This window comes from Grus americana, chromosome 14, assembly GCF_028858705.1.
Source record: "Grus americana isolate bGruAme1 chromosome 14, bGruAme1.mat, whole genome shotgun sequence".
Taxonomy (NCBI): Eukaryota; Metazoa; Chordata; class Aves; order Gruiformes; family Gruidae; genus Grus; species Grus americana.
The window spans coordinates 11,280,303-11,305,314 of record NC_072865.1 but is presented as its reverse complement, the minus strand read 5'-3'; the positions used below and the strand labels follow the sequence as shown (position 1 = coordinate 11,305,314).

The window sequence follows — 25,012 nt, the reverse complement described above, 5'->3', positions numbered from 1 at the left end:
TAAATACAGCAGAGCCTTGGGCAACTCAGCCTTAACTCATGCTGGCAAAAATACACCCTGAAAAAAGGTGGTGTTACCCCTACTCATATGTTGTGACATAGGGTGTCCTATGAAATCATGATAGTGTCCTAGAAACCCTATAAAAGCATTCTAGGGCTTTCCACAATGAACTTCTGCCCCATGAACCTCACCTTACTGTAGATGTTTCAATGTTATTGTTAATTGTCTTTCATTGGTTTATTTCTGAAAATACATCCTTTTCCATTGTCTGCTGTTTCACTACAAAAGCAATTAGTGATGTCTTTCTCCAGGTATCATGCAGATCAGGTTAATGACATGTAAAGAAACCCATTGCGAGCTGCCTGAGGTTTGCTTGCACACATACTTCCATTGATTTACAAAACTGTGTTTTTATTCTTATTTCCTTAAACCATTGTGAACTTTCTTAAATATATAGAGTGGCTCATAAGTTGTAGTTCTAGTCAGCTCCTTACTGACATCAGCTAATCAAGGAGGCTCCGTTGAAAAATACGGCACAAGAAGACTGAACTGAGTAATGAGATTCTAGATTTATTTATTTAAACAAATGTATTTATTTAAATAAAAAGTAGATAAGGTATATAAGCATAAGTGTTGATTATACATCAAATATCTTTAAATGCAAACACATCATCTCTAGGAAATACCTGAGATATACCATAAGGGAGGATGAGAAAAAATAAATCCAAGACTTACTAGTCTGTGGAGTTACCTTCTAAGGAAAGTAAGGAACTTCCCCATGATATTAAAATGAAATGGAAAAAAAAAAATGCTATGACGTACCTAGGTGGAATACACATGCAGTGACAGATAGGCAAGTCAGAGATTCCTAAGATATCATGGATAGTTTCCATCATGAACAACTTTAGCCAGTAAAGCAACTTTTAAGCTTGGATGAAGGGTGAAGTTTTGAAACTCAGAGTCTGTGGGGGTGTGATTCACCTGACCAAATACAGAGATCTCCATCTATGCTCACTGTCTAGACTGCCGTTACAGTCAGCAAAGGGAAAACAGGCATTTCTAGGGCATGATTTGCCTTCTCCTAGAATAGTCATCTGGGATATGTCAGGCAACTGCCTGGAGACAAAAGTCCAAAGATGACTTAGCAGTATGAAAATTTGTGAGCCAGAAAATTGTGTTCTATAATTCAGAACTGAGTTCTGAAAAGTAAGGGTTTTTTCCATACCTACGCTGAGAGCCATAAAACATGAGGCTTCAGAACCACAAGCTGACCTGAACTGAGCGCCCTGGCTGAGGACTTCATCAGAGGGTGGCGGTTCCCTGCAGGTCTGAGCTGCTTCCTGCACACCGTGATGGGAGCCATGGTGCAACTGGCCCATCTCTCACACCATTTTGAAAAACCTCCTCCTGCAGGATAACTGGCTCTTCAGTGATCACTTTGCAGATGATTTTTAATGATGCCTTCCCACAGAAAGTGTTATCCCAGCAATTATAAATGAGTCTGTCAAAATCAGCCAGAGGAGGGCACTTTTGAGCTATGGGAGACCTCCTGGCCAGGGGGGCTGAAGGTGCTGCTTGTCCCACTAGTTTTATTTGCTGGACATTTCCTTAAAATCCTCCAGCAGTAGGCTGGTTCAGTGTCTGTCCCCTGGCACAGGTGACGGTGGGTTCCTTTCCCTTTCAGACCTTTCATCCTGTTGGCTCGCCAGCTGTGGTTATGTCTGTCAGGAGGTGACGAGTCAATGCTTTGTCTATGGAGGACGATGGACCTATGCTGCAGAGTTTGAGTGTGGATGAAGGTGTTGGTGCGTCACTTCCAGGCTCTGGGTGCCAGGAGCTTGTCCTGCAGGAGATGGCTGGGCTAGCTGGTGTCCTAGGATACTTCTAGTGTGCTAAACAGGGCATGAGCTTGAGGGCTGCCACACAACTGACTGTTCAGTTAGTACCCTGGTGACAAGCTTATGGCCTGGGCCAGTTATTGCTCTGCTAGATGATGTCCAGGCACATCTGGAGACAGCATGGCCAAAGACTGTTTTCAGTAGGCAGTATTGCCAAGATGCACTCTTTTGGTAAGGAAGAACATCTGTCTCTGTGGACAAGGGTGGTGCCCCTTGTCACTCAGCCCCAGTGCCAGAAAGTAGATCCTGGCCTTTATAGATTAGCAATATGGGGGTTGATATCCATTAACTTGTGTTGGTTTGGAAGTGTGGGCCCTGTCACACCAAGTGCTTGGCTTCATTTGGGACACTCTTCCCTTGAAAAGAATTTCAGAATCCACTAGATTGCATAGCAGCGAAGTTGGAGATCTGCTTAGCAGCCGTTCCTGCAGAGAAGTATTTTCAGGGAAAGTATTTAAAACATTAGCAGTGGGGGGTGGGGTGGAAATCGCAGGGAAAGTAAAATCCGTACGTATTGTACATATGTTTGCTTTAAAGAGCGGGTGACCCCTGCTGAGTTTCTTGGCACTGAAAGCCAGGCCAATGAGGACATCACCAGATGGGTTCATTACCAAGGCATTTTCATTATCACCCCTTGGGGCCAGCCCCTCATCGTCCTCCTGGTTGGAGCATGGGAAGGAACACTCTGTTCCGAATCCACGGAGGTATGAGAACACAGGGGGAAGTGCTTGTTTCTGGGACAAAAAAAGCCATGGTGACTGATCACGCCATACAAGTTCACGTGAGAAGCTGAAGGCCAATTTGCTGGTCCTACAGCCTCGCTCTCTCAGCCTATATATGTCAGTACATGCAAGTTCAAATGCGCTATTAAGATCCAGTAAGTGCCAGTGGAAATCTGGTTCATCTCAGATGAGGCTCCCCTGGCATGACCCTATCAGTACGGTAATTCCAGTGGAGCTCACTGGAACTTGTACAAAGACAACATGAGCAGACAGAACATAAGCAAACCAAGTAAATCTTGGTTAATCCAACTTGAAGGAATTCCCTACTGAAAATGGAGTAATGCCTTGAATTTGTTCTGACTTATCTTGCAATGCTAGTTCTCTGAAAGCGGCAAAATGATGATTTTCAGCACTCAGACTCCTTTAGAAACTACATTTGCAGAAACAAAGACATCAGGTTAAACTGATAGGGCTTTAGTTTTTTCCCCAGAGAATTTCTATACATTATGCAGGCTGTTATGTTTCCTAAAAGTTACCAGTTGCAAACAAATGCATCAGTATAAGGCTTTGCCTCCCTTGGTCAGACTGTAAAGACTACATTGGTGCAAAAGATTAGTTTCTTCAGCTAGTGGTGTTCTCACTTTTTTCCTCTAAGTGTGAGTATGTGACCCTGGATTTGTGGAGTAATTGCTCTAAAATTGGAGTGGATGAAGGTCCAAGGTGGGTCGAAAACCTGTTAATGATTTTAAGTTAGAATTTAGTAGAGTGGGTAACCCCTTTCTGCCTCAAGCAACCTCATACACTGTGGAGAACTTGTGTGCTAGACTTGGAAGCATGCAGGGTGGAATTTCTATCACCTCTTTCCCAATTATCATTGTTTACGCATGAAGCCACCTGTCTTCTTGGTACCTTGCCATAGTGAAAAGTAGTTTCTTTCCATGTTCCCAAGAGAAGGAGAAGGCTGGTAAAAAAAGGAAGGCATTTTAACATTTATGAAGAAAAAGCAAATACATATTGCAACAGACCCGGAAGGGTCAGAATGGACTGAATGTTCCTAAACCTTTATGGTAATTTGCTGCAGTAATTTCCATCATAATTAAGAAGCTGATACTGAAGCCGTTACTGCTATGAGTCAGGCTTGCAAGATCTGCTTCTACAGCACACGTAGCTGCAGGCTGCCCATATTCAGCATTTAAATGCTATTAATTTAGAAATGGTTACTAGAAATGCGTCTGTTAAATGCAAGGTTTAGAGCAATACAGATATACAAAGCTGATAACGAACCCCTGCTGTAGGGAAATGAGGAAGTTTTATGCACGCCTTAGGTCTCTGCATCCACCTTTGCCCCTAGGAATATGTCAGAGTAATATGGAGGGATTTTTTTAGGATGCTATGTGCTGGCTGTTTCCCTCCTGTTGGCCCTGCCTTTCTGATGGTGTGGATGTGAGGGAGCAAATCAGTGCTCAGCTTGGTGAAGGCAGATGTAGTAAAGGTCACCTCTTTCCCTTGCTTATTATCGGTCCAAACTGGTGGTGTTATCTCCTGCCCATGTTGACTTCCAAGAAGGCTGTTGGATATTGAGTGCTTCTGAAAAGCAAGCTGTGTTACTGGGGTGCCAAAATAGGGACACAGATTTTTATGTGTTTTCCCTTTGAGTATCATGGAGCTGTTATTAGACAGATGGTTGATATGAACAGTTTTCAGCCCTGGAATTGTTCATGAGTTGTCCCCTTGAAAATTTGCTAGTCATTGTTTCTGTTGCAAGATAAGACGACTGACTGTTTTTAAGTGGGAGAATAGGAAATACTGAATAATGGGGAATCTGGTTCAACTGTCAGTTCTCTTCCTGACCTGCAGATCGAGTTACTGTTAAGAAGGATGGCAATTACCCTGTGAAACACCCGTTAGAGTGAACGCTCACAAACAGCAGGATAACGGGAAGCATGGACACGTCTGGAATTTGGATAGTGCTCAATACATGTATCATTGGATCATCCTTCTCTGCGAGACCCTGCTTTGATTCCTCCCGGGACAGGTGTTTGCCAGATTTGTTGTGCGATGTGCACCATGGGGAGCAGTGAAACTCCCTGCCTTTGTGTGACTGTTTCTTTTCCAAAGTGGTCACCAGAAAAAGACTGAATGAGCAGCATCGCGCTGATGCCTTCCAAAACAACAGGATGTGTTTCACCAATCTTGCTAGCACGTAAGGATCTGGCTTTCTGCTAAGTCATTTTATATTCTCTTTGAAAATAATTCATCTTCTCAATTCATACTGAAAGATCAACAGAAAATAACTCAAGAGAAGGTCAGTCCTCTGCTCCTGATGATTAAGATCTACACCTAGTTGCTTTTGGAAAGCAATGGGAAAGTGCTATTCAGTTGCTCTATCAGATGTCTGGTGTAGAAGTGCCCGGTGAGGTGCAGTGTCTGGGACAGATGTTCTTGCGGCTACTGTAAAAGATCAGGAATTGTGAGATCTAGCTTCTACTTTTGGTGTCTGAACATAAAATGAATCAGAAAAGTCTGTAGTGGTTTTTTTGCCGTGCGTGCTGTAGAAAGATGTAGTATGTGCAGCGTGCTTTGAGTTCCTGTATCAACAATCTACACTGCAAGTGCTGTTAGGTGGGCGCTTTCTGCTGTCATGTCAGACTTGACACCTCTGGATCATTTTAGTACCAGCCAGATGTTATGAGAAGGCAAGTACTTCTGTTTGTAAGCTGGATCACATTTTAAAAAATAACTTTAACAGCAGCAATGTGGTACGTTTTGGATGTATCTGTGAGTGAGATTGGTTTGATAGATCCTCTCTTGGGAAAGATGTTCTTTGGTCGGCTACAACAGTTGGACCTGCTTGTCCTTGGCAGCCCGTGCTGTGAACATGGAAGCTCTGTGGATGCTTTTTGAATCGTATCCCTGATGTCAATTGTATACGTTCCCTAAAAGGTAACAAAATCTATTCCTACACTCACAGTGGGTGAAGCACGTGAGGGCATTCCTGCCCTGGACAGAGCATATGTTAATGCAAATAGTACTCTTGTGCTTCAGGATTTGCAGCCCCAGCACGCGTTGCCTGTGAGTGTGTTCCCTGCAGCACATTCATCCCTCACTGCAGAGAATCTCAAATATCTTTTTGGATGGCTGGGGAAGAGTACAGAAGTGTAATAATTTGCTCTGACAGCAAACGCAAGACATTATAAAAAGCTTTTGCAGTATGACTCAGGAACAAGAATTACAGTGTGCTGTCTAGTAAGAATTCTAAAGTTCCTATAACTGAATTTTTTCCATTTTATGACTTACCAAAAGCCAAGGTTAACCTATTAGCCTGCATTATGGCTAAGGAAATGGCCACAGAATTATGCAGCAACACAGTTTAATATTAGTCTTGAAGCTAAGCCCAAACAGAAGTTGACAATACCATCTGAGTTAATGGTACAATATAATAGGAAGAAATAACCTGAGAACACTTGCTTTCACAGCTCTAGGTTTGTTCCTGGGGAAATGAATGAACTGTAAATCTCAACTTTCCCTTCCTTTGGGTACAGAAACTCTAAGTGAAAATAAAATGCCCAAACAATTGAGAGCCTTTCATGCAAGGATCACAGATAATTCACAACTAGACTTGTACTACTGATAAATTTTTCAGATTTTGCTTAACTGATCTAAAAATTCAGAAGAAAAAGGTCTTGACTTTGAGTTAAGCAGGCAGGATAAAAAAACCCAACCAAACTAACTCCAGAATTGAAATTACTTCAGGTCAAACAAAAGATGTTTAACCTGGATGTTGTACTTTGTTCAAACTTTAGAATGCTTCAAAACCATAGTGAACTAATTTTAAAAATTACCAATATGACCGATTTAGAAAATCTAAATGTTGTTATTTTTTTTCTGCCCCCCCCCCCGATGTATGTTTTGCAATGGAAACAATTTGCTAGAATCAGTACACATTCAGCCAGCCTACAACTTCCTGTTTCGTTTTCCTTCGACCAAAGGATTTTGCCTGGTTCCATCTCCAAACCTCTCCCCTGGGCAGTGGTGGAGACCCTCGCCACCATGGGCTGACACTGGGCAGCTCAGAGAAGACCATTTTGCTATCCTGGTATGAAGAACTGGATAATCTCACTTGACTGAGAAATGGAAGTGAAGGCTGTGAAGAGCCGTTCAGATTTAGAGGAACGGTCCCCAGAAATGGCTGGTTTGGGCAGGGCTGTACGGGGCAGCTTGTGACCCCTGTGGTGGAGCCACTGCAGCAATAGGAGTTCTGGCTTACAGGAGATCAAAAAGTTCCCTCTGTCCCTGGCGTGGATTGAGATATGGCCAGGCGGTGAGCTATTGACCACAGGATGTCTGTGGGATGGGAGGGAGATTTTTTGGACAAGAACTTTGAGAAATTCTGCAGGAAAAAGTTCTGCAAACAACTGTATTTAATCTCGGCTTCTGCTCAGATGTGGATGCTCGTGGTTTGCAAAGTTTGTTCAAGAAGGGGTCAGTCATGTAACTCCATCATGATGGACACTGGAGGCGTCTTACTCCTTTACATAAAAAAGATTTGAACAGGGCAAAATAGCTATCTGCTGCCAGTGGAAGTGACCTCTGAGCATTGGCTAGCCTCAGTTTGCGGTAGGTTCAATAATAATACATGTGTGTATTTTATGCTCCCAGTAATAACCCAATTAGAGGCACTTTGAAAGGAGATAGTGCTTGATCTTTTTGTTGAAAAGTTGTCCAAAATACAGGAACTAAGAAGAGAGAAAAGAACAAATTCTTTGGAGCTCACATCATGAATAATGTTTAGACTGAGCAAACAAACCTTGGTTCAATAGGTTCTGACTCTCCTTCATACCACTTATGGGAGGATTAGAGAAGTATAACTAAGAAATTCTGTGCACACAAACTTTTTTAGTTCCTTTTTTTCTCCTTATCTTGCCACCACAGTATATAAAACATTTGTTAAAAGCCTGTGAAGCTATTAGGACTCCTCTGGCTAAAATTACTGTTGCAAAAAGAAGGCTTGCAGCGTTGAGAGATTCCCCCCATTTGTAAGGTCCCAACCTGGAGAGCTATTTATGATTACTCACATGCTTTAACATTTCTAAATCTTTCTTTTTCCACGTGTGCATATATCCAAAATGTTCATCCCTTGGGGAGGCTCCAACTTACCCCAAATTTGTGAGTGTTAGCAGCTGAAGTTTCACTGTCCTGAACTGGGCGCACATGTACCAACACTGAATGTGATTTATTAAAAAAAAAAAAAAAATCAAGGCAGTACTGCAGTAGGAGAAATAATTATATAGTATAAGGAGAAGTATGGGATTAGGGCTGCGTAAGAAATTGTAGTAGCCGTTGAAAATCTTGGGGTAAGAGATGTGCTGAGAAGAATCTGAAAGGCAGCGGGGCAGTCAAAGTAACCATTATGATACGTTTATACTTTACCTGTAAGAACTGAGTGAACTATAATTTAGATGCATAATTTCTGGTTTTGACTAGAATGGTGGTGAAGGACCTCTGATCTCTGAACCGACCAAACCTGTATTTTCCCCTCTAAAGGCTGGTATGACAGACTTGTGGTCAGACCTGTGTCATCTGTTGGCTTCTTTGATAAGGATTATAGTTAGAGAAAGCCTAGCCATTTCTGGCACAAAAAAAACCATGCAAGGGGAAAAGCGCCAAGGAACAGCAGAGAAGATGAAAGCAGTAAGGAGATGGGCTGGGTAGCATGAGTGTTGCAGGAAACAGAGAACAGAACTGGAGAGGAATGAGAGAAGAGTTATTTAAGTTCTTTCATTAAAAAACCCACCCCAAAACAACAATAAAAGGCTTCTGGTTGGGCTAGCAGTATCCGCAAGCTCCAGAGATCTGTAGTCACCTATTGGTGACTCCAGAAGAAGACATACTACTTGCCTTACTTGGAATGGAGTGGGAGACAGATGATGATGAGAGAAAAATCCATACAGTGTGATAGAAAAAAAAAAAAAAGGCAAAAAAAAAAAAGCAACCCTCATCATGGAAGAACCATGCTGGGAAAAATGTGAACAACTCATAAGGATGTTGCTGTTATTTGTTCCAGTACTTAATATTCTAGACAAAGAGGGCTGTTCTCTGTATTTCTTTGTGTGACCTTATTGTGTATTTGGATATATTTGCTGGTGACCTGGAGTTTTGGATGGGCATTGGCTGGAAAATTTTTCCTTACAGAGATTGTTTTCCTGTTTCATAATAGGAGAAATTTAACTCTTCTAAGAAAGGACAACTGGGGCCTTATTTCTGTGATAATGCCAATAATAATAGTTACTATTTTCTTGTCCAAACATTCTTTCAACACAAATGACATTTTGTACAAAATATATTTTTTTTCCAAAAATATTTGGAAATATTTAAATTCTTTTCTAAATGCAGTGAGACTTTTGACATTGATTTAATGGTTGCTGTATCAGGCCCTTGAGGGGAAAAAGGCAGTACGTTGTCCTTTGATCTTCTATTCATCTTTTTGCTATTGTTATCTTCATTTCAGTGAATCATTTCTGTACAAGGATGAAGTTTCTGTCCTGTCCTCAGAATCTCTGGTGGCCCTCCTTCGTTTTGATACACATGAACATAACTTCAGTTACTTTTTCTGGCACATATATACAAGTAGTTGGAAGAAGTTCCTCTGTCCTGGTGGCAAATAGAGACAAGGATACCTCTTCTAACAGAAATCAGTGATGAAATGGCAGATGCCAGGTCACTGTTCATATCATAAACAATTCTGGCTAATGTTGTTTGCATTTCTGCTTGTTTATACCTAAATTGGTGAGACGAACTTGCACCACACATCCAAATTCTCATGTTCTGGTGGCTGACATCACCTCTCCCTCATGGCGTTGGCAGCAATAGGGTCAGAACCTGGTGCTGCTTGCTGGGCTATGTGCAGGGAGGTGTGGCCTCCTGTTGTGGTATCAGGTCTCTTTGGTGGAGACCTTCTTCTGCCCTTGTGCTGTGGCACTGACAAGTGGAAGGGCGATATCTGGAGCTATTGCCTGAGCCTGCGCTATGAGTGGAGGCACCCTGTATCCCTGATACTCTGGTCTTGCAACCAGGAGAAGCTGTTTGAACTCAACCCAGCTCCTTCCCTACCTGTGCATTCAGTGTCTTTCTAAAAGAAACAAGGCCATGGAGAGAGGTTTTATCCTTGATTTGGGGGGACATGTGGGCACCTGGGCTCTCAAGCTGTGGGGTGCATGGGAGAGCTACGCCTGCCGTCATGTGGTTGTGGCCTCTGGGAACAGTTCAGGTTCACAGGAGAGGGAGTATGGGAAGGAGAACAGAAGACTGGAGATGCAAAAGCATCTTAGATGTCATTTTGCTCAAGGATAAATCTACAAGCTTCTGCAGGATCTGGGGATGATGCAGCTGAAAAATGGTGTATTTAAAACGGCGAATCAGTGGGCTGTTTACTGCTTAAATTCCTTAATCAGTATGGCCTGATGAGGCTTCACTTATATACTGTGGTTGAAATGACCTGGCATATCTTCTGTTCATATGGTTTCCCCTTTGCAGAGATAAGTGGTGCATATGTTTGACACACTAATGTAACACAAGGTCTGTTGCTTTCCAGTACAGAGCAGCTGAGAGATTAGAAATAGTTATATAAATATGGCCAAAAGATATAACAATAAATGAGTTTTCCTACTCGGTCACTAGCAAACAGTGATATGTCTTTCATCCAGCCAGATGCTGGCTAAATGAGCAAACCTTGCAATATTGCACTCTCGAGCTGGTGTACTACGAAGGGAGCGAGTGCCAGGACTGGGGACCATCCTTGGAGAGGCCCCGGCCTTTCCCAGGAATTCCTCCTCCGGTGCATCACAGCCAATTCCAAGTGCTGCAATAAGACAGAGTCATGCCTCAGACCTTTCCAGATCCTATAGGAAACAGCTAGTACCATGAACCGCATCCATATGTTGTGAGAGCTGGCTAACTCCCCTTGTAGTCAAAACTGCAAGCTGAATAACTGAAACCTTGCATCAGATCTGGAAAACAAACTGTTGTGTTTCATACCCCATCACCATCCCCAGTATGGATAGCAGGGATAACACTTCAGCTGGCAGCGTTGGCCATGAGGTTTAACAGAATGCGGCTTATTCTTCCATGACTCTCAGTCCTGGAGTGCTGACAGCAAGAGACTAGAAGTGGGCCAAGGAAATTGATGCTGGATGTGAGTCAGGTACAAGGCTGAATTCAGCTTGGATTTAATATTATTGAAATACCACAGGTGGTTTCTGTTAGGATTTGGCCTCATATGGCAAGACTGAAGTCAGGTCAGCTGCTCAGTGAGATCCAGCATTGAATTCTCATGAGAATAGTGAGTTGAGTGAGATTTCAGTCACACCTGAATCAAAAAATAGTCCCTTTCCTGTTTGGGTGTGAACTTGGGACCAGAAATCACAGGGGCTGGTGTGAAGTGTACATAGACCTAAGAGTGGGCTTGGGTGTACACACACTTTAGTTTTCTTTAGCTTAAATGGGATTTGTACCAAGGAGCTGCAGCACGTGTCTGACATTGGTCCGGTGACTGGAGATTGACCCTTTACACTGTTAATCCAAGAGTGGTTGTTTTATCAATTTCCAGTTGGTTGCAAAGGAACATCAAGGTGTAATTTAAGAAAAGCCATGAGAATTTTTGAGGCTGTGAGTGAGAAACCGCAGCAGCTCATCAGGTCGTAAGTTATGTCCATGAATATGTTGAGGCTGAGCCATGTGGGAGCCCTCCACAGCCCACCAGAAACAGGTGCTGAGACACCTTTCATGCAGTTGGCTCTGGTTTATCCGTGTTTTTTGGACCTTGCATTACTTGTGGCTGTTCTGACACTGTGAAAGACCCACAAATGTAAAGAGAGGGACTTTCCAAGCTATTCAGGGATCCAGTTTGCTACGTGTTGATCAGGGTTGGCTTTTGCTGACCTGGTTTGGTTAGAAATGCTCTGGAGAAGTGCCAAAGGCTGGAGCAAGATGGAGTTACAACCGCCGCTAGGTATGAGCAGAATAGAGTCATACTGCCATACTTCCAACCTTATACCACAAAGCAAGGATGACTTCTGTGCTTTCCAAGACAAGGCGTATAAAAGGAGAAAAACATGACTGTGCTGTGTCAAACTGATCAGCCAGGAGCCCAGAGAAACCTGTTGGTGTGAGATACACACTAGAGATGACATCACCAAACTTTGATGCCATAAGAATTTAGAGAGTGGGTAAAGTCATACTTGTCTCTTGTTTGTCACGAAGTAACATTACTCCTTTTTTCCCCTATTTTATCAATGTAGAAGGAACAGTGGCAGGCAGTTCCCTCTGATATTTTTCACTTATACTTTTGAGGTGTTAAAAAGAAAGTAAGAGTTGGAATTTTCAACCTTTTATATAGATATATGTATTCGAGTGGTACCACTTGTCAGTTCCTAGCTGAAATTCTGAGCAGTCCTCCCCTGAATCACAGAGACTGTAAAATACAACCAACAAAGCTCTCTAGTGAGAAAGCAGGAATTACCAAGTGTTACATAGCAAAGGTAGGTGCACTGGGCTTAAAGGTGGAGGAAATGAAACGTTTCCTTGTCTCTTTGGACTCTGGAGGAATCTGTAATGACTGCAGGGGCCAAGAGGTAGCACTAACCACATCCTTGATTTTCTAGGCTCAGTATTAGTAGGAACTGACTCTAGTCTAAACTTCGTCTCTGCTATGTTATTGGCCAACTCAGTCACTGGTGATTTGATCCAGTATGGTCACTAATTAGCTGGTTTACTAGCTCATTTGTATCCATAACTTAAAAATTGTGTTCTATTATCCTTGATTAGTTTGACAGCAAAAAAAGGTGACAGTTATTTCAGGGAGAAGCTGGCTGGTTTATTAATTTCTAATCAATAAGCAGCATAGAGTGCTGTTTTTTTCTTTTGAGTTTCTGCAGTGCCAGTCACAAAGGTACAGAGATTTTGAACTGTTTGACTCTATTTCTAAAAGAAGACTTTTCTCCTTCACATTAGTTTGGTTTTAAATATTCAGCCTGCCCTCTTCCCCCTCCTCCCCATGCACAGAGGATTTGGAGGAGTCTGAATCTCAGCGTCTGGTTTTTGCTATCCTTAGCCAGTAAAATGATCGAATATGGTTTCCAAAATACACAAAGTGCGCAAGAGCTGGTTTTTACCAAAAGGCTGTTTTTTGCAGAGTCATTTTTTGCTTATAACTACGTACTAGCAAAGCCTGAGGGAACTGTAAGATGGATTTGTGGAGCCAGAGAGGTGGTTTTGGGTTTTTTTTAAATCCCCTTGAATTTCACCTGTATTTCTGAGGTCGAATCATAAACAAAAAGAGTTTCTATTAAACAAAAGAGAGAAGTGCAAATACTTATCCTCCAGCTCTGGGTTTACCCAGGTATGCAGCAATATCGTTTTATCACTGAAGCATCCATTGTATTAGAAAGCCTTGTTTACACAAGCTTAAGCCCCCGGCTGACGGACAGAGCCGTTTCAATTTCCCTCAGTCATTCCCACTACGGATCGTATATTCAAGGGAAAATCCTCACCGCAACACTGGACATGCCACGCTCTTTGCCGACTGATGTTTATTAACTAATACAAAGTTGCAAATGATGTACCAACACAGTTAAACAAAAGAGCCCAGTGTTGAGCCTAAATCAAGGTCCTAAATCATAAGCCGTGGTGTGACAAACTGCACGATGTTTGCCAGTACTTTTAAAATGGGGCTTTCTTGCCAGGCTGAGAATCCATAGAGCCCGGCCAAAGAAAACAATGGGAGGGAGCCAGGGTTCTCCCAAGCCTTGGCATGAAATCCACAATAGTAGCTTTGGCCGAGGTCCATGGACTCGAGCACATGCTCCATAAGGTCACTTCAGAACACCATAACTACTTGGTATTTACTTCAGTGCGTTTTGCAGACATAAATAATAATAATAGTAATTTTAAAAAAAAGTGCCACCAACACAGCTTAGGACTCTGTTACGCTCCCTTTGCTGTCTCGGAGTGCCCCGTCTCTGGTGCTGCACGATGGAGGGGGGGAACCGTGGTCCAAATGGCTAAATAATAGCAGTGATGATAAGTCATACGGCACGCTCGGGGAGTGAGAGCGGACTTTATGTCCTGGCTTGTCCTCAAACTCGTCAGCAGGGTTTGTCGCTGCCATTCAGTGGCTGTTTACTGACCTTTGGGGGTTGAATTCGGGGGGTCACCACTGAGTTCATCTAAGGCGAGCGTTGGCTTTTTCAAATATCCTCTTCTCTGCATCCTCTCCTTACTGGCAGTCCCGCCGGAGAAGTCAAGATCTGAGCAGAGTGTTAGGACTGGAAAACAGCAAAACAGCCCTGAGTCCAAAGTCTGGTTCTGAACAGCTCAGAGTGGGACAGGGGGACTGAAAAGACAAGCTTATTCTGAATTTCAGAGCCTAGGTTGGATGGTGCAAAAAAACCCCTGTGATCCAAATACGTCTGGTCCTGAAGCTCACAATTCAGCATGTTTGCTAGTGAGACGCTATAGTCTCTTACCCCTAGAAACGATCCCTCCAGGGCAGAGGAAGGAGCGGTGCTGAAGAGCCTTGTCCTGCCTCTGCCCAAGGCTGTGTCCGCTCTTAAGCGTGGAGTCTCCAGGACTCAGCCTCAACTCGCTAACATTCAGCTTTTACTATTTACATTTAAAAAAAGAAACCACATTTGATTATTCAGCATTCTTCTTTTACATTTTTATTGCCATTTGCAGAACTCCTCCGAAGGCCAGAGGAAACCTTTCTGCTTGACATATTTAATATTTTAGCACTTCATAGTGTTTTTAGACAAAAATCTCCAACATGCACATGTGTTTTGGCAGCTCTGCTTGTGGCCTCTGTTCTGTCTCTGGCCTTGAGAGGCAAAAGAATGAAAGAAAAAAAAAAATCAGGCCTTAAACTGGGTCAGCACTGTTCTCTATTTTCATTGATAGCTCCATTTGGGATTTATGCATTGATAGAGGAGAAGTAGGGAAAAACATATGCCCCAAGCATATGTCCTTGAAAAACAATGTCACATCTTAATTTCCTTGGGCTGGCAATGCATGCATTCCACACACTCTGTGATGTAGAACGAATGAAGATAGAAGTGCAAGAAAACCTATAATCAAATCCAGTACATACCAGGCATAGCACACCAAGAAGCACACCCGTCTGAAATCTCATGGTACTGGAAGAAAAATCCAGGCCATGCAGCCACGACAGCCCAGTATTTCTAGCTGGTGATTTTTTTAGGCAGGGTTCTGCATCCACAGAAAAACAAAACCAAGCAAAAGTGCTTCCTGGCATTGCTTCGTGTTAAATACTTGTAACCAGCGATATTCGGAGAGAGGCTCAAATACGCAGAAGCGCAGTTGTTAGAAAAGACTAAAGGCGTGAATTGAACATTTTCTTCTGGTCGTTCAGGATCTGTTTCCCTGTGCTTTAATCCCCCGTGTACATCCCAGGAGCTTTGCGCATATAAACTGTGTATTGCTGATACCATGGTGATGATTAGTAACCCCAAAAGAGACCAGCCCTTTTCGGCCAGGACGCTCCGTGAGCCCGCAGCGAGGGGGGCTCGCTCGGGTGCACAGTGCTGGGCAGCCCTGCCTCCCCCGTGCCAGCACTCTCCTATCTGCCTGTTTCCACCTGTTTTCTCTGGGTTTAGGGCATAAATTCCTCCTGGGAGCAGAGGTTTGAGGGTTTTTTACAGAATTCCGTGCGCAATTTTGTGATTTGCGCAATGGGATCTTGGTATCTGAGGGGGGTTCCTGTGGTAGTGCCTGTAGCAGTAGCGGTAGAAATAATAATAATAAAACCAACAACAGCAATAATAATAAGCTGAACAAACAGGTGGTGGGAGAAGAAGCAGAAATGTGACGTGACTTTCCAGGTGTCACGTAACAGCTCAGTGTCAGAGCCTGGAAAATAAAACCCCCCGTATGTCCTGGCTGCCAGTCCAGTGCTCTGGGCTGGAGATGACAGCACTGGCTGGTGACGTCTCCTGATCTGGGTTGATTTACAGTCTGTGCAGATCAGGGAGAAAGAAATGAATAATACAGATCATTCTTCTTAACTGTGGATTTCCATTTTTGCTGTGTTATTTTAAACCCTAACCTTAAAATCCTTTTAACCTTCAATCCTGTTAAACCTAATCCTGTAAATCCTGTTATCTACTACCCTGTACTATTGTAACTTAGCCAGTATTTTAGCTGCCTTGTGCTTAAAGAAAGTGGCTAGTGATTGAGACGTTAGCCCAGGAGCTGGGACATTTTTTAAATTTCCAAGTCCTCTTTGTTGTCAGAGATCCTCTGAAAGTTACTTTGCTTCTGTCTTAGATGCTCGCACGTAAAACAGGAATCTCAACTTGTCTGACAAGCATTAGATAAATACACAGAAATTTGGGGATGCCCCAAATTTCTTAGCTTGTGGTTTTTATTATCAGGAATTTTTAACCCTGGTGATTTGCAAATGCCATCCATCAGTTATGACCGATCCCTGCTAGTCCACTGCCAGGCACCTGGGACCTGCTCTGGGTTTCTTTGCCATCAAATGGTCTAATCTTCACTAGGAATTTATTTGTCCTTGTGCATAGTGATCCCCCACCTTCTTCTCAAATAATGGGCTGATGGAGCAGTGCTGCGTGATTGTGAGCGCATCCTCTAAAGACTTTAATCCTGCAAAGTAAAAGTGAAATGCTCACTTTGTATGACTCCTCTCACTGTGCTACACCCTTGTTTGTGGGCTGCTGGGTTTCTGCTCCCTTCCTCCCAAGCATGCTTGGTGAGCTCCTGTAGAGATGGTAGAGATGGACGTTTCTTCATCTTCCCATTCTGTCGGTCTTGAAGGGAGTCACTCTGGGGACATCACAGCATTGCGTTGTTATCATTTTACAAGAGCGTTAAAGTCAACACATGTTTGATGTTCATATCAATTGATGCTGTCCCCAGCTGGGGGAGAACCTCCACAGTCTCCAGTTATTTACCTACCACTGACCCAGTGAGTGAACCCATGTTTACACAGGGAAAAGCATGGAAGTGGTTAATCTGAGATGGTTGGGCAGGCATCTCTCTGCCTGTCAGCTTTACATCCCCCCAGATGTGACACCTGATAGGGAAGCCACTGGTGGGAACTGACAAAAAGATACAGAGGAGGCAGATAACGAATAGCATGAAATTTTCTTTTGCTTCCCTGTGAGTGCTAGGGAAGAAACCAGCAGGTGTTTTCAAGGGGCAAATGGCTTGAATTGAACACCAGAAACCCAATTCTCATCTCTCAGGATAGTCTTCCTAAGCCTCTTGTGAACCTAACTTCTTGGCTCTGGCCGGCAGCTCAGTATGGTTGTTGAGTAGATTCAGATATCTGCACATCTGTAAATAATGAACGATAGCAATTACATGTTCTTTCTGAAAGACAAAGCAGAACATTGAATACTGTTGGCAGGGAGCAAAGCCCAGGAGGACCAAGCTTAGGGCTGCTGATTTGAACCGTCCCCTCTATTAAAGGGGCACAGTTGTCACGGTGGACTTGTCTGAAACCTAGTGCTTCCAGCCTTTATGGTTCCTTTTACTTTCACCTCTCCCATCGTTCTTACTTGGGCAAAGTAAGGGCTGACTAACGGTGGCAGGAATTGCCTTTTCATTCCCTCCTTCCCTCTTTTGGCTGTCTTTTCAGTGCTCCTTTCTTTAAAACATACATGCAGGTGCTTTGATCTACGGACCTGCAGAATGTAGATGGGGAAACTGAGGCACAGGGAAAGGTACAGTGCTGAAAGTGGCACAGTGTTGGTGTGGGAGTGAGCAGCAGAACCAGGCAGAAAGCCAGTCTCTCCTGATTCCTCGTCCTGTGCTCAAGCATTAGAGATGGATGCCATTTCATTTCTGGCAAAACGAATAAATCCCTGCATGTGTTGTCCCTGGCACATTTCATAGTCATTTTCAGCTTGTGAAGAGCCACAGATAGCCTTCTGCAGTACAGTGGATTTCAGAGTCTGGCTTACCTTTAGCACATTTGGATCCCCTGCGCTTGCCCATCCCAGGACCTGTTTGTATCGTACATTTAAACCCAATAGCGGGGAGTAAGCCTGTTTTGGTGCAATGAGTTCATACATGGAACCACGCCAAAGCTTAATGAGCAATCAGAAAGGTGAAGGAACATTCAACATGCTTATTTGTCGCTGCTGCTGCTCCCAGGGGTGTCCTTTAACCCTCTGAGTTCAACCCTATATATTATGCAAGTTTTGTTTTTGTGCTTAGTGGAGTGTGTAATTGTCCCTTCAGTGACTTGAAGAACTCTGAATGTTCAAAGACCATTTGGGGAGCAGGGGGGGCAGAGGGGGAAACCCAAGCAGATAAGTGACCTATTTAGGCAAGGTTCACATTGATTTCACTTTCTGTTTGGTTTGCATAACTACTGCTAATATGGGCACCTCTTCCTTCTGCACTAAACTCCAGAACTGCTGGTGAGATGTTATCTTACTTCTTGGTTGTTAGTGATCTCTGCGTTACGTGGTGGAGCCTTATAGGCATTGAGCCTGGTACACCTGGAGTTAGGTTCCAGCTACAATAAGCTAATAAATGAAAATAATTGGTGTTTTTTACCTCCAGATGGAATAAAATTCCCCACATCCTCATGCAATATTCTGGAATATGAAGTAACAAATTCAGAACACAGTTTGCTTGGGACTATCTAGAAGGATAAAATGCTGTTCTTAATATACATACATAGAGATGTATATGAAAACCACGATGAAACTTTTGCCATGTACTGCTCTTGCCCTGCCCTGCCCTGCCCGCCAGCAGCAGAGAGCAGACCCATCTCCCCAGGGGAGCTCCCAGGGCGATGCGGGAGGTTAACGCGGCAGTTCCCGGGTAACCTCTGATGGTTACACAGGCGCTTGGGTGGCAGTGGGGTTAGCCATGTAGGCAAAACAGGCAGGGAAGAGGCAGGCCAGATCTGTGCGTCTGGACATTTAGAAACGTGGGCCGTATAAAAGTGACCGGTTTGGAGGAGAAGATAGAGGGATGTGCTGGCTTGGAGATTTGGCCCGGGACCAGGAACATTGCTGAAGGCAGGGTGGAAGCTCCCTGTTATAGACAAATGCAGCTGTGGTTAAGGTGGTTCTTGAGGGCAGTCTTTGTTCAGGCAATTTAAAAAGAAACATGTAAACTTACACCTGCACGAAGCGCATTCGTGTGGGTCTGAGCCAAACCCTGTGGAAGTTGGGAGGAATCTTTCCACTGACTTCAATGGGCTGAGTCCAGATCCCCGGTGATTGGTTTGAAGTGACACATAGACTATTTTTGTCTGACAATTTTTTCCTTTCTGTATTTTCCAAAAAACACCAGTAAGAGAAGAGCAAGTGAAAACTTCATCTGTTTTGCTAAAGAAGAACTGAAGGTTGTATTATTCACTGGTATCCCAGGGCTGTCTGTACAGATTGTGGGCTGCATAGCTGCAAAATTGAGAGGTCTTTTTTTTTAATGAGATAAGTAATCTAAGCTATTTACATTCTTGTTCTACAGATTGAACCAATGGAATGGAAAGGTCTCTGGAAACATTAACAAATGTGGTGTTTACTTGCTTTAGTGCATTACTGATTGCAGTAGGCGTATGAGATAATTTTTTTCTAAATTTGTAGAAACAACTAATGAATTCTGCCATGATCTCTGAAATGGGACGCTCGCCAGAAGTAGTCTAACACAATGGCTGGCAGTATAGGGCTCACTGTGCACTTGAGTTCTGTTTCCTTGAAGTTCCCTTTATCTTGACTTTTCTTCTCCACCCCTACTAGGTGTAGGCTTTCCTGCTGCCATCAGTAATATGGATCAGTGGAGGCCTCCAACTCTAGGATTAAGGCATTAAACATAAAATTCTTCTCTACTGCCTAACTGCAAAAGTTTCAAAGGAGTTTGGTTGCTGTTTTGTGGATAGATGTCGTTCTAAGGGATTTTGCAGTTGAATAGCTGCAGATGGGTTGGTATACAAACTTTCCTGTTGCTGCACAAGGAATGTGTAAGAAAGCACTGACTGATGCATCTCTAGAGACATCATGCAAGAGCTTAACTTAGTCCTCTTTTTTTAATAGAAACTTGGATCTCAAGCACTACTCTTGTGTAATGACAGGCAAAAGGAAAAACTAACAAGCTTGCTTTCTTTCAAAATCCTTCAGTAGGCTTTAAAGAGGGGCTTTGCTAACAGCACCACGTATAAGGGCGAAAAGATGACCGAAGTGCTGATGAAAAACATTTTAAATGCAGTTGGAGCAATGTGATAGATAAGTAAGTCAGGGCTGGAAGCCTTTCCAAGCAATGCGTGTGGCTGTGTTTTCCTATGTCTAATTATTGGGAGTGCCTTTCCCAGAGCTGTGATGATCTGAATGACCAGTGAGAGACTGTGGCTCCCCTTGAATCTGGAGGAGTGTCTGCGGAAGCTGCGACCCCTCTCTCTCGTTCCCCTCTTTTAACCCTTCTGCAGCTAATGTGCATCCACCTGCATGCAGAAATGGTGTTGGTGCCCCAGTGTATGGATCCCAGGAGCAGGGTACAGCACTGACAAACCTCTCACATCCACGGCATGTCCCAAACCTTTCCTGCACGTCCTACTTCCAGTAGAAGACTGTAGTTACCCTCTTACAGTTTTTGCTAAATCATGGTCTTCTAACATACAGTTTAAACTTTCACAATGCTTTGCAACTCCATCCGCAAGAGTTTGTCTTTAGATTTAATGTATTTTGCCCTTTGATTAAAGCTTCTGCTGACAGCACGCTTGGCTAGGGACGCACCAGCTCACAGAGCAGGGTATATGATGGCAAAAGAAGTCTGTTGTGCTCTGAAAGAGTTATTATTACTGCTTGCATTTTCAGTCACAGAGCTGGACTTCAGCTTGCTACTTCACAGATTCCAAAACCATAATTACTGGCTGCTGCTTCTGCTGTGAAACACTTTATTAAGTCTTTAGAGTCATTAAGGATTTTCAGGAAATTTATGGGAGCTCAGGTCATGTTGCCTGTTTGTTTATATAGCCCAGGATCTGCCAAAAATGTGGCCTGTAGAGTTTCTGTAGTGAAGCCTGCGCTCACCCACATCTGCTTGAGAGACTGATGGAAACTGCCTGTTTCATCTTGCGTTGCCCTATCTTTGCGTGAGCTGTCGTGGGCAGTGGGGTGCAGCCCTGCATCGAAGAGCAGAGAATGATTCCAGCAAAATTAAGGGAAGCTGTTGGACTCAGAGACAACTTCTTGCTGGAGACAGTGACCTCTAGAGCAGTCCAAGTCCGGACACTGGTGCTATAAGCTCAGGTAGAGCTGGCACTGCCTGTGGTGGGAGTAAGGACTGAGCTCAGAACGGATAACAAACCTGGGAACTGGTCCCAAGTGTTTTAAGGGACTATTGTTTCCTCCCACCTTGGATCTAAGGGAGCCAAGGGGAGTTCAGGGCTCACATGGCTGCTTGAGCCAGACAAGCTGTGGCTTTATAAGGGATCGTGCTTGACTGAGGAGCATTAGTATTCAGCAGGATGGCTCAGAGGCCATGCTAAGTCCAAGTACCCTAAGTACCATCTGCTCCTTTTTTTTTTTTTTTTTTTTTGGACAAAGTTTACACTTTGGGCTTTGCAAATACCATGTTGTGTCACAAACATGTGGCATCAAACATGACTTGCCTGGTTGTCACACGGACGTGTCTGCCATGCTGAGCCAGCTTAGCAATGAAAGGCAGCCTACAAAATATATTGTACTGTCACGATGTTCTGTAGCGTTTGGGGATATGCCTGCAGTCCAGTTAAAAGGTACGTGTTATTACAGACCTCAGAGCTAGCTTTTTATTCTGCTGTTAGAGATCTGTATTTTTAAAGCTGAAATCGGGAATCCAAACTGGCAGCATTCAATGTAAAATAACTGTGTCTTGGTCTGTAGAGCATTCATCTATTACAGGATTAAAAGCCCTCGTAATGAAGAAGGCCAGTTACAATTACAGTCTCTCTATAATCGTGTGTAGTACAGTCTAAAGATAACTTTATGGCAACCAGCTCACTTCTGACACCAGTCCAGCGTGGTCTGTACTAATGTCAAAGCAGAGGCTGATGGCTGTCCCTACAGAAAAGGCTTACCCCATTCTTGGGGAACAGAAAAGGCCAGTGTTTCTGCAAGCAAGCCAGACTAGTGTGCCTGCATGTACACTGCTGTGCGGCTTTGTGGCCAGACTGCATGATTTATCTCTGGGTGCTCCCTGGGATTTACCCAGCTGGTCCCCTGGGATGGAGCCATGGGTCTCCCCTCTGCTTTGAAGTGCCCTTAGCAGCGTGGATATCTGCTGCAGGCAAGTCCTCCAGCTGACTCGGACCTGATAACCTCTGTCTCTCCCATCTGGACTTGCAGTGACAGCACATGTACAGCATCAGGCAGACGCAGCAGTCTGGGGTCTTTCTCAGCCCCTCTTGGGATTGCCTGCCAGAAGGTCGACAGCCTGAGCTCAGCTGGAAAGTGAAATGCCAGCATGTGCCTCTGGATCTTGGGACTGCCTCAAGGTGCTCCAGAGACTCCAAAGGTAAGTACAAGATTGGCACTTGCCCAATAACATAGGCACATTTTCCAGTATCCTTGTGTTAATAATAATTATAGTCAGCTATGGCCTGGAGCCTATAAAGCTTTCCATCCTCATTTGTCTTTACAGACCAATAGGTGTGTAATGTAGGCTAGTAATGATACTAACTATTATCCATGAATTTCAAGGACATAGAAGCCCGTGCCAGCACAGGATTAGATAGCTCCTGACTCTCAGACCTTTAACAGGCCACTAGTTTCTCTTTCTCACCAGTGTTAATCGGCACAGCTTTGCTGACACAATGGGTGTCTGCAAAAGCAAAGGCGGCTCTGCCTTGGCAGCGTGCCTCAAAGAGCTCCAGGCAGGGGAGGATGAGATATACCATACGCCTCCATTTCCTGATTTGCAGTATATCAAGATATAGACAGGTCTTTATTTTTTGATGTGAAAGCAGAATGAAAAACTAGGTTAAATCAGTCTTGAGGGATATTAAGCCAGTTCTCAGGAAGCCTATGCAATTATTATGCCTCATCCCAGCCTTCTTGATTGGGAACATGCCTTTAAGAACATGATCAGCCCCAGGAGATCTTCCCCGTAGCCTGGGAATTCCACCCTGTCTGCTGACGAGGAGGGAGGCTGGGCCACAGAAACTCTCCATTCAGAAGAGAAAGCTTTTCTTCCTTTCCCCCCGCTCCTTTTTTTTTTTTTTTAAATTATAAATGTGCAAGTCGGATTCTTTTGTCAACCAAATCTAATGGGACTGGCCTGAGCTGAATGGCTGGTCTGTGTGATGCTCGGACTCAGTTTCTTTTCAGGTGCTCGTTTCTTGTTTCCACGAGATGACGATTAGCATCTGCCTTTGGGCTTAGAGCAGCTGTGGGCACTGTGCTGTGCCCCTGGCTGGAGGGTGCTTGTGGGAGATGTAATTTGTCATGTTAGACTGGCTGGGCTTGGGTCTGAAGAGGTGCCTCTTCAGTCCCTGTGTTATCACACAGCTGTGAAAATAGTGTAGGGCCAGGAGTGAGGATTTTTTTTCTCTTTTAAAAGGTGGGAAAGGCCTTCAAGGTTTGACTTTCTTGCGTATTGTCTTCTGTTCCCTGTACAGAATTAGGCTCTCAGTTCAGCTGATATCAACTGGTTATGAGGATGATGAAGGGAATAAAAAAGTTAACCAAATCTCAAGGAGTTATCCCTCTTCTCAAGGCCCACATGCCTGTGGTCTCCTTTGCTTTCTTGTGAAACTCCTGAGCTACCGGGTCCCAGGCTAGCTGGGAATCAGGTCCTTGAATCTGAGTTTGTTTTCCAACAGCATTTAGAAAACAGGTTCCCAGATAGAGCATTTTATTGATTTGATATTCTGATAAAATCCACCCAGATCTGGAATTCCTAGTGAAGAAAAATAACTCCAGCCACTGCAACTGAAAGAATGTGAAACCTTCAACCTGGCAACTGCTGGAATGGGCTTCCCTTCCATCCCCCCCGTCCTCCCCGCAGCCCCCAGCCCCAGGGAAACATGTGGTCCATACACACACATCCCCAGCCACACACAGCTTGCTCTGTTGGGAAATTTACAGTTTGCCTTTGAGAGTGACCATCCATTATGGTACAGTGCAGCTGTTCATGTGAAGACAGCTTTAAACTCTTCCAGAAATTGCTGGCACACATCTGTGGATGTCTCTCCCTCCGCCCCTTGCTCAATATCTCGGGGCAGAAGTGCTGCCACCCTCTCCACCCTTGGGAGCCACGAGGGAAAAGCTGGTGGCTGTGCGCACATCCCACCCGCATGCCCGCTGCATGCCAGTTCTTCTGTAAATGTAACATCACACACACACACATCTCCGTACCCTGCTTGCTGAACAAGGCAGAGATCTGCCCCTCGTTGTGAACCTCTTGTGCATGTACTGATGTTTAACTTTGAAATAACAGCCTCCCCCAGCTCTGCTCTGATTGCACATTAGACCTAGACCAGCTATTGTATCAGGTGCTGAGATGGCATCAACTTTTAGTTGACGCTGCAAGATCCCAGCTCGTGGTCTATGTTCCTCCATATGTTCAGCGCAAAGTGCTCTATGCACACAAGGACATGCAGACAGCTCTGCACGATGTCCCCCGCATCGTTCCTCACTCACCTTCCTTTTGTCACTGCATTAAGTTACAATTCTTCCTAAGCCTGTTTTGATGGGACCTGAGTGCCTAAGTCACCGGATGGTACAAACATTCAAAGAGGGCACGTTAGCATCTGTGTTCTCCAGGAGTAACCTCATGTCTCTGTAGTTGTTCCTCCACCTCATAACTGCAGGAGAAAGAAGGAGACTCATACGCTTAGTTGGCTGAATAATGTTTCCCACACAGTAATTTTGTCAAAACCAAGTTGTTGACATGGCAGTGAGTTCCCTTTGTCACCCTTGCCCTGCCTGGGTGACAGGACGCCCTCCCATGGGTGTGCAGGGATCTCTGCGGTGCCGCAGCAGGGAGCACGGGGCTGCGGCAGACCTGGGCAGCGTGAGTTTGCTTTTAACCCCTGGGCAACCCCCCTTCCTTCCCCAGGGCGGTACGGGATACATGTGAATTCTGAATTAAGTCTCCAGGAGGGGTCTGAAGTCAGGAATTGCACCAGCACATCTCCCACTTCCATGGACAGTAACCTGCTGTGTTGGTACATGGATGGCCCAGAGGCCAGTTGGGTCGCTGTGGCTTTTGGGAGACAGGGTACCCCGAGCATCTCTGTCCCTAAGGCGGAGGGTTTGGGTGGCTCCGATCGATGTGCACAGCCCATAGGAGGACCCCTGAGGCTGTGCTCAGCTCCACATCGGGCAGCCCCAGGCCAGCTGTGGTCTCTGCAGAGAGCTG

General features: G+C 44.4%; 1 protein-coding gene across 7 annotated transcripts in view; it reads left to right on the top strand.

Moving 5' to 3' along the window:
* The window catches only part of LOC129212571 (uncharacterized), a 217,049-nt gene that overhangs the window by 52,738 nt on the left and 139,299 nt on the right, over window positions 1–25,012 (top strand). For 6 of the 7 annotated variants that reach the window (XR_008579216.1, XR_008579215.1, XR_008579212.1 and 3 more), the window contains exon 1: window positions 21,978–22,165. Coding sequence is in view for 1 of the 7 variants with exons in the window: in XM_054841336.1 (XP_054697311.1) it covers window positions 21,997–22,088 (92 nt within the window). In the remaining 6 variants the exon portion in view is untranslated. Of the gene's footprint in view, window positions 1–21,977; window positions 22,166–25,012 lie in introns of those variants that run through there. The other variant, XM_054841336.1, reaches the window with a different exon arrangement.